Source organism: Triticum aestivum, unplaced genomic scaffold, assembly GCF_018294505.1.
Source record: "Triticum aestivum cultivar Chinese Spring unplaced genomic scaffold, IWGSC CS RefSeq v2.1 scaffold42777, whole genome shotgun sequence".
NCBI classification, from domain to species: domain Eukaryota; kingdom Viridiplantae; phylum Streptophyta; class Magnoliopsida; order Poales; family Poaceae; genus Triticum; species Triticum aestivum.
The window spans coordinates 11,712-21,630 of NW_025228950.1; the positions used below are offsets into that span (position 1 = coordinate 11,712).

At 42.8% G+C, this 9,919-nt stretch overlaps 1 protein-coding gene across 1 annotated transcript; it reads left to right on the forward strand.

Moving 5' to 3' along the window:
- The first annotated feature begins 3,261 nt into the window (after positions 1-3,261).
- LOC123174765 (disease resistance protein Pik-2-like) lies at positions 3,262-8,291 on the forward strand. The gene is made up of 4 exons (XM_044590081.1): positions 3,262-3,391; positions 3,503-3,570; positions 3,910-4,938; positions 6,001-8,291. Exons 3-4 carry the CDS (start codon positions 4,082-4,084, stop codon positions 7,979-7,981), a joined length of 2,838 nt encoding a protein of 945 aa, XP_044446016.1. The 5' UTR covers positions 3,262-3,391; positions 3,503-3,570; positions 3,910-4,081; the 3' UTR covers positions 7,982-8,291.
- Positions 8,292-9,919: the final 1,628 nt, after the last annotated feature.

A 9,919-nucleotide genomic window follows, 5' to 3' on the forward strand; every position in this document is an offset into this window, starting at 1 on the left:
TTTTTTGTGATCCTCTAACATGCGATCGAACTTCAGCTTCTCCTTTTGACTTTCGCATTTCGTCCTTGCATCGACAATGACCCGGCGGAGATCATCATCATCGGGCACATCGTCTGGTTCCTCTTGATCTTCAGCAGCTTCCCCCGTTGCAGCATCATTGAGCACATCCTCTGGTTCCTCTTGATCTTCAGCAGTTTCCCCCATTGCAGCATCACCGTTCAGGGGGCACATAGTTGTCATCGTCCTCTTCTTCTTCGTCGTCTTCCATCATAACCCCTATTTCTCCATGCCTCGTCCAAACATTATAGTGTGGCATGAAACCATTGTAAAGCAGGTGGGTGTGAAGGATTTTCCGGTCAGAGTAAGACTTTGTATTCTCACATTTAGGGCATGGACAACACATAAAACCAGTCTGCTTGTTTACCTCAGCCACTTCGAGAAAATCATGCACGCCCTTAATGTACTCAGAGGTGTGTCTGTCACTGTACATCCATTGTTGGTTCATCTGCGTGCATTATATATAATTAAGTGTGTCAAAAATCATTACAGAACATCATGAATAGATAATTAAGTGACCAAATTAATAAAAGTTCATCATCACATTAAAACCAAAGTACATACATAGTTCTCATCTAACAACATAAAGCTCTCCAGAGCATCTAAATTAATTAAACCATACATTGAAACTATGTAAAACATTTCAATGCGAAAACAAATGCGATCATAATCGCAACCAAGGTAACAATTGATCCAACGGCATAATGATACCAAGCCTCGGTATGAATGGCATATTTTCTAATCTTTCTAATCTTCAAGCGCATTGCATCCATCTTGATCTTGTGATCATCAACGACATCCGCAACATGCAACTCCAATATCATCTTCTCCTCCTCAATTTTTTTTATTTTTTCCTTCAAGAAATTGTTTTCTTCTTCAACTAAATTTAACCTCTCGACAATAGGTTCGGTTGGAATTTACGGTTCACATACCTCCTAGATAAATAAAATCTATGTCACGTTGGTTGGCATAATTTTCATAAACAATAAATGAAGCAATAGTTATAAAGATAATATATACCATATCCGAATCATAGACAGGACGAGGGCCGACGGGGCGGATACCAAAACCATCGCACTATATAATAATAAGCAATAAAATAGTAAGAAAATTAGACAAGTATCTATCTAAAGCAAGATTTTTTTCAGAAATAAGATAAGAACAAGAGGCTCACCACGGTGGTGCCGGCGACGAGATCGGCGCGGGCGATCGATAACAGTGAAGACGGGGACGGGGCGTGACGGGCCGCTAATATAAACCTAGACAAATCTCGGGGAAAATAGAGTTCGGAGGTCGTGCTTCGAGAGGAGAAAGCTTAACTAGTGTGGCTCGGGCATTTCATCGAACACTTCAAGTGCATAGGAGGTGAGCTAGAGCACCACAAAGCCCTCCCCTCCCCGGCCAGAGAAAAACAGAGCAGTGGAGTGCTCTGCTCGCGGGCGAGGGGTATATATAGGCATCTCAATGGTCCCGGTTCGTGACATGAACCGGGACTAAAGGGTAGCCAGTTGTCCCGGTTCGAGCCACCAGCCGGGACCAATGGTGGTGGGCCAGGAGCCAGGCCCATTGGTCCCGGTTCGTCCCACCAACCGAGACCAAAAGGTCCAGACGAACCGGGACCAATGGCCCACATGGCCCGGCCGGCCCCCTGGGCTCACGAACTGGGACCAGTGCCCCCATGGGTCCCGGTTCTGAACTGAACCGGGACTAATGGGCTGACCCGGCCTGAACCAAAGCCCTCTTTTCTACTAGTGATATCAGAACAACGAAACATAGATGATAAAGGTACATGAGGGCTGGAGTCCCACCATTTATTTTGATTGAAACAGTGCGACGTCTTAAACTAACAAATTAATCCTTTACAAGATTTGCACAAGATAACAATAAGGAAAAAGATTACTGCAGATTGCTTTCCTAACTCTATGGAGCAACGCCATATATAATTCAAGTTTTAAAGTACGTTAAAATTGTTCAAACCCATGCCGCCTCAACATCATGCCTTCCTTTGATCTTACGAAAATATGAAAAGTCTATTCGGATTCCAATTATGTTTACCAAAGTGTTTTCTTTATTTAAGTTTAGTTCAAGATCGCCAAAGCCAAAAATTAAGCCTGAAGCGCTCATGACATGTTCTCATAGAAATCATCGATTAACTTGCTGAATGGATAACATGATTTCATCATTATTTGGCCAATTCTAAATAAATACTATGTACCATGCATAAAAAATGTCACTTTTTAAATAAACAAAAATTATATAACAAATCATCTGTACAATTGGTTTTAGTTTTCATATTATTAATCCAAAATTTCATGTTTCATAGAATCAAATCATATTAGTATATATTGCAACCTATTCCGCAGCAACGCGCGGGGTATTATCTAGTAGTTCCAATTATAGGTGCAAAAAATTCCAATTAAGGGATGACATGCTAGTAGTGGCCTCTCCCACATAAAAAATTGCTACCAGTCTAGTAACTCAAGCAATTGCTTAGGGACAATTCCGTAAGTCCTACCACCACTTCTCCACACTCGCTATATTAATTTAATTGTACTTTTATTAGAACAACACTTAACTTTATTTTTCACGTTTCTTATTGTCTTGCAAACCTATCCCTTTACACCTAGAAAGTACTTCTAGTTTTATTCTTGTTCTAGGTAAAGCGAACGTTAAGTGCGCGTAGAGTTGTATCGGTTGTCGATAGAACTTGAAGGGAATATAAGCGTTACCTTTAGCTTCTCTTTTGGTTCGACGCTCTTATTTATTAAAAGGGCTATAATTGATCCCCTGTACTTGTGAGTTATCAGTAGTAGTTGGTATAATGTCATCAGAATTGGAATTACCCATAACTGCATGGCCCGGCCTGGGTTATACAGGCCTGACACGGCACAACCTGGCTAGGCATGCTAACGGGTCGTGCCGGGCCTCCATGTGTGCTGCGCTCCCAGGCCCAGGCATGACAAATTAAACGGGCTGGCCCATCGACACGTTTAGTTGTCAGCCCACCTAGTATTTAGCCTATTGGGCTGCCTATTAGCCCATACAAAATAAAAAATCTTTGAAAAAAAAACCTAAATGGGTCGTGCCGGGCACGGCCCGATTAACAACGTGCGGACCGGGCATGCGTTCTAACGGACTGGCCTGCCACGGCCCAGTTGGCCAGGTATGGGGGGAAAAGGTCAACTATGTCCAATGTTGTCGGCCGGCCACGTCTCTAGGCCGCGGGACCTCAGTCCACAGAACGGGCAAACCCTTGGCCGCGTCGCGTGCTGCTCCGGCGACTTCCGTTGCATGCTTCCGGGCAACCCAGTCAAAGTCCGTCAGTACTCCACAGGTGCCCCTTTTCCTCTCCAGCTTCCTCTACCTCGCCGCTGCTCCTTTTCTTCTCCAGCTTTCTCGTTTTGAGAGTGGATCTGACTGTTTCGTGTTCCCTCTCGAATGGCAGTTGATGCGCTTGGCGTTACTGGGATTCTCGGCTATGGTCAAGTCTGAGGTCGTCGATGCTCCGGCCAGGTAATTGCGAGACCATTTTGATTTCGTTTCCATTTCAGGAAAATTGGGGATCTGGGATCTGCTAATCACGAGGACAGAGTTTGGGTTCTATAAATCCGTTTGGTTTTCTTATTAATTCCTGTTTTCTGTTTTGGAACTACAAACTGCTGTTTGTAAAATTTTGCTTTTTTATTTAAATTTTATCCCACAGGATATTTTTTTAGAGCAGATGGATATTTTTGGTAGGATTAGAGACAAAACTGTCCTACTTTGAAGTCAAAATTTTGAGCCCATTTAAATGGCAGTTTCGCTTGGGGATCGCATAGATTAATACTAATGCTGTACTTATTGTACTTGTAGCCAAACAATTGATTCACGAAGGTAGTCTGCTCTGCTGGTGTCTGCCATTGATGTGGCCTGCATCTGGTTCCATGCAACAAAGGCCTCCTCGGGTCTTACCTTCAGCTACTCGGGGCAGAAAGTTTCTGTGAAGAGATTCAGATAGTGAAGATCACAAAGTAAGAGCGACAAGATGGAGTTGGTAGTAGGTGCCTCAAACACTACCATGAGGTCTCTCCTGGGCAAGCTGGGTGGCCTTCTTGCCCAGGAGTATGCTCTGATGAGTGGAGTCCGTGGCGATGTTCAGTACATCAATGATGAGCTTGCAAGCATGCAGGCCTTTCTCCGTGACCTGAGCACTGCCCCAGACCGTCATGACAACCGGCTCAAGGACTGGATGAAGCAGATCCGTGACATGGGCTATGACATTGAAGATTGCATTGATGACTTTGCCCACCGCATCCCCCGAGATCCCAGCAGTGATTTCAAATGCTTATTCATCAGGACAAGATTCTACGAACTCCGGACGTGGTGGCCTCGCCGTAACATTGCGTCCAAGATTGCTGAACTCAAGGTGCGGGCGCAACAGATTGGTAAGCGCCGTAGACGATATGGAGTGGACAACCCAATCAACTTGAACAATGGTCCTCTTGTTCGTGCTGTTACGTACGAAATTGCTGAGCATCAGCTCACAGGCCATCAGCTCATTGTTACGAAGGAACCTGTGGGGGTGACGGCTGACATGAAGAAGCTCGAGGATTGGTTGGACTTGGACAAACCTGTTGAAATGTGTGATAAGGAGCGAATTGTTCTGTCCATAGCCGGATTTGGCGGCGTGGGGAAGACCACTATTGCGATGGCGTTGTACCAAAATGCCAGGGATAAATTTGATTGTCGGGCATCGGTCACAGTATCTCAAAACTATGATCAGGGTGCAGTGCTCAGGATGATTCTGAAACAAGTCAAGCCACACGAGAGTGATCCCAATATTGAAGGAAGGAGCCACAGCGAACTCATGGAAGAACTAAAAACTTATCTGGCCGAAAAGAGGTATTTGTAAATTGTTTCTTTGCTTCTTTGTCAATTGATTGTTTTTCTTTGGATAAATAAACTGAATGTTCCATCCACATTAAATCTAATAATCCTTGTCATAATAATTGGACACATTCACTCATTCTTCTGAAATGTTTAGCCAGCAATTGCCTTTGCAAAAATACCTTAAAATTTTAAACCTAGCTAGTGCCTAGTGAGAGATTTACGATCGTAGGCTGTCAAGCAATCACGTTAACTCTTATATAGAACTAAAATGCACAAGTATATAAGATGATGTCAGATAATGGAATTTGCCACTAATCAAACTAGTGAATACCTTGGCACTGCTGACATACCATTCTTATTGAGACAATGTCAGACAAAATTTCAGTTGAAAAGATTGGGGGACATAGAAAAGCCATTGTTTACACAAATTGATCCACCCACCAACTGTGCAATAGAAAGAGCATCAAGCTTGCCAGGACAGGCAGGGATGTCAAAAGTCTAAAATTAAGCAAGTGTTTCATTTTAATATCCTTAGCCAAATAAAGCCGGGTCTACCATATTTCACGACTAGGATCAGAAAAATATTGAAAAGGCAAAATCAAACTGACTACTGCTGATTCACTGTATTCATGACATCTGTATTCTCAGTAATAAGTTTGTCATCAATTACCAAAACCTGAAGCAATGGAGGTAGAGCTTGCACCAAGTAACTAACCATACAAACTAGCCATTACAAAGAATACAGAGTACAGTCTGCCAATTCAGGAACGATCTATCCCCTGCACACAGTAAATAATAGACCAGAGAAGATACACCAGACAACTTTTAGACAGCAAATTATAGACGTCAATGAATCAACGTTGATTCTTTTTTTTATCCTCTTGTAAATGTGCAACTATCGAGAACGTTGATTATTTTTTTATTTATTTTTGGTAAAAGAAGATGAATCAACGTTCTTGATAGTTGCACATTTACAAGAGGAGACACCTAGCACGCACTGTCTCCCGCGAAAGATAAACTTGGATAAGTGTATTTTGTCTTTTGCTGACGTGTATTGTTTCTTGTTATTGGTAGATATCTCCTCCTGATTGATGACATATGGTCTGCACAAACATGGGAGAATATCAGAAAATGCTTGCCACATAATGATAAAAAAGGCAGCAGAGTAATAGTGACTACAAGATTTCAGGCTGTTGGTAGTGCTGCTTGCTCACGAAGAGCAGAAATTAATTTTCTTCATTCAGTCGATTTTCTTAGTGATGAAGAGTCTAAAAAATTGTTTGATCAAAGTGTTTCTGAATCCAACAACAACATAGGTAGTGAGAAAGAACTCCCACCTGAAGATGTATGGAAAATATGCAGGGGTCTGCCTTTGGCCATAGTTACCATGGCTGGTATTGTTGCTAGCAACCCTCGCAAATCCATCAAAGACTGGAAAGAGGCATGTAACTCATTATTTCCAGAGTTGATGCCTTCTCTGACCCTGGATGGTGTTACAAGGATACTCGATTATTGCTACAATGATTTGCCTGCAGATCTCAGGACCTGCTCTTTGTACCTGAGCATATTTCCTAAGGGTTCAAAAATTAGTAGGAAGCGTTTCACCCGGAGGTTGATAGCCGAAGGTTTCGTTAGTGAGAAGCAAGGCTTGTCAGATGAAGAAGTTGCAGAAACATACTTTAATCAGCTGATAAAAAGGAAGATAATACGTCCAGTGGAGCACAGCAGCAACGGGAAGATAAAAAGCTTTCAAGTGCATGATATGGTCCTTGAATATATTGTTTCGAAGTCAAGCGAAGAGAATTTTATTACTGTGGTTGGTGGCCACTGGCTGGTGCCAATGCCGACCAATAAAATCCGCCGACTCTCTGTACAAAGCAGTGGTTCTGAGCATGGGAATTCAACGAAACACATGAACTTATCGCAAGTGCGATCTCTGACCATGTTCCGGAGCCTAGACCAACTTCATTTCCATTCTTTCAATAATGGAATTTTACAAGTCCTGGATCTTGAGGGTTGCAAGGGTTTGAAAGAGAAACATCTGAATGACATGTGTAGAATGCTTGTACTGAAGTATTTGAGCCTTAGGCAGACAGATATTTCCAAAATACCCTCTAAGATTGCAAAACTCGAGTACCTAGAAACTCTTGACCTAAGGGAGACGAATGTTACTGAGCTCCCAAAATCTGCAGGACAGCTCAAACGGATAATTAATATATTTGGCGGGAATAAAAGCTCAAGGAAGGGTTTAAAGTTGCCTCAAGAGATAACTAAGGAGACAATGAAAGCACTCCGTGTACTGTCAGGGATCGAGATTGATGACAAATCAACAGGTGTTGCTGGCCTCCATCAATTGACGGGGCTTAGGAAGCTTGCAATTTACAAGCTCAGATTACAGAAGGGTAGTGAAACCTTGACACAGTTAGGCTCTGCTATCGAGTATCTTGGCAGCTGTGGTCTGCAGACTCTGGTGCTCAACGACGAGGGATCTGATTTTATCAACTTGTTGGACACCATGTCCGGCGCACCTCCAAGATACCTCAGTGCCCTTGAGCTCTCTGGCAATTTGAAAGATGTTCCCCAGTGGATTACCAAACTCAGTAACCTCAACAAGTTGACCCTTTCTGTGACAGTTCTCCGGACAGATACTTTTGTGCTCCTGCGCGACCTGCCTTTGTTGTTTTCCCTCACCTTTTCGCTGAGTGCAGCGAAGCAGGATGAGGCCATAGTGGACATCATTGATGATAACAAATCACAGTCTGGTGGGGTAATCTACGTTCCAGGTGAGGGATTCAAGAGTCTTAAGCTGCTTCGCTTCTTTGCACCTCTAGTGCCAAAGCTGAGCTTCCCAGAAGATGCAATGCCAGCACTTGAAAGGATCGAGATGCGGTTCGAAGCCTTTGAGGGCCTTTTCGGTGTTGACACCCTGAAAAGTCTCAAGGAGGTGCACCTCAGAGTCAATAGCACAGCAGATGACATAACCAACTTCATAGTAGATGATTTGAAGGCCATCAAGGCGCCAAAGATAATCGTGGATCATGTTATCAGCAGCTGAAATATGGCATTCTCATGGAGCGCTTACTCATCATCCATCTTTACCCTCTGTTTGTCGAGATTACTGGTTTAGTTTGTGCCATTCGTACTTCAATAAAAACAGGACACTGCTGCGTGCCTGTAAGCCACAAGACTCTTATGATTTTTGCTTGTGAAATTCGAACGTTATTTCGTTTTGGGCTTGTAAGTTAATTTGACTTTAACTTGAAACTGTGAGCGTTTGTCAAAGATATTTGTATTACCGATCATGAGAAAACTTTCCGCATGAAGTGATTTGTTATACTTGTCCACATGTTTGGACGAACACCGTATCTCTTCCTGTTCATGTCCTTCCTCCGTACGTGTTGTCGGTTTTGGTTATGTCCATTGTTAATGTTTTTGAAGTAGAATAGAACCAGCTTCTGATATCTCAAGATTAGAGCTTCTGGTTATGTGAAATCTCATGTTCTTTTTTCTCTGTCAGTACTGATTTTACAACTTGGTAAAATACTCCTACATGCAGTGTTTTTTTCCAATGCAGATTATTTAGTTATCTTGTTTTTTGCATTGGTGGTCATATTACCAAGCAGGATGAAAGTGGCAGGGGAGGGGAAAGCTCTTTCTCTGCTTTCAGTGTCTTCCATGGCAGGAGGTGAGCTTTCTACCAAGTGATTGGCCATCATAAATTACTCCCGCCATTCATAAATATAAGTCTTTTTAGAGATTCCATTACGGACTACGCACGGAACAAAACAAGTGCATCTATAATCTAAAACCCGTCTATATACATCCGGATTGAATCTCTAAAAGGACTTATATTTTGAAACTGAGGGAGTAGCAAAGATCCCATGGCTGTAGCTGTTTGTCTACCAAAATCAACAAGATGCCTGTCAATCCGAGGACACGGGTGAATTGAATTTGCACGATCTACTGGTGGTTGTCTACTGCATTGCAATCTTTTTTTTACCAAATACGTACTGTAGTAGAAACTTGATGGAGAGCCAGGCTGTTTAGAGTTTTGACCACAGTGATCTGGTGCGATACCACCATCAATGCACCACACGTGCAAAGCCTATATACAAACCTAACCAAGAGATGCTTGCTGCTGCAACGACTGTAAACTACTCTGCCGACCTTACTACGCCACGTCTCCCATATACACTTTGCAATAGGTCTCTGTTTCTCCTCCGCCTTGCTCCAAATCACCCCCCTCCTTTTTTTTCTTACGGAAATTCACTCCCCTCCTTCGGAGGGTTTCTCCTCGCCATTTGCGCTTCTCACCTTCTGCCTGTCATCTTCCCACAAAATTCAGAGCTACATGCAGGCAGATACGATAGTGATACTTGCTGGTCTTGTTATGTACTCCCTCCATTTTAAAATATAGTGCGCCCACGCTTTTCGAGATTCAACTTTAACCATAGATTTGACCAACGAGACCAATTGCGTCGGGAGAAAAAATTATATAATTGAAAACTTCTTTTGAAATTCACTAGTATAACATTTGCTCCCGCCGCAGTCGGTCTCGTTGGATAAATTTATGGTCAAAGTTGAAGCACGAAAATAGAGAAAGTGTGCGAGAGCGGAAACGTCTTACCCTATCATGGGCGACGTGTTGCATGTTATATGGAGGTGTGCGAGACCTGATACACGTACAATCTGTTGGAGATACAACTTGGAGAAGAAGGAAGATACAAGAGATAAGGCAGCCGGTTACAACTGAATATAAGATAAATACGTGCGCCTACCTACCTCTATCTATCTCCTAACTAAGAGAATATATCTCCAATATGACCAGATACATTGTATGTTTAACACCTTCCCTTAATCACAACTTGGTCAAGTTGAGATTATGCTTGAAATCTTCAAAACCCCTCACAGGTAAGGCCTTTGTGAATCCATCTGCTACTTGATCTCTGGAGTGTACAAACCGGATATCAAGCTTCTTCTGAGCAACTCTTTC

What these genes read in the sequence shown, in the direction of transcription:
- LOC123174765 (XM_044590081.1), top strand. Translation starts at nt 4,082, where the DNA reads ATGGAGTTGGTAGTAGGTGCCTCAAACACTACCATGAGGTCTCTCCTG. An exon ending in ACTTATCTGGCCGAAAAGAG is followed by an intron (nt 4,939 to 6,000) that starts GTATTTGTAAAT and finishes TGTTATTGGTAG; the next exon opens with ATATCTCCTCCTGATTGATG.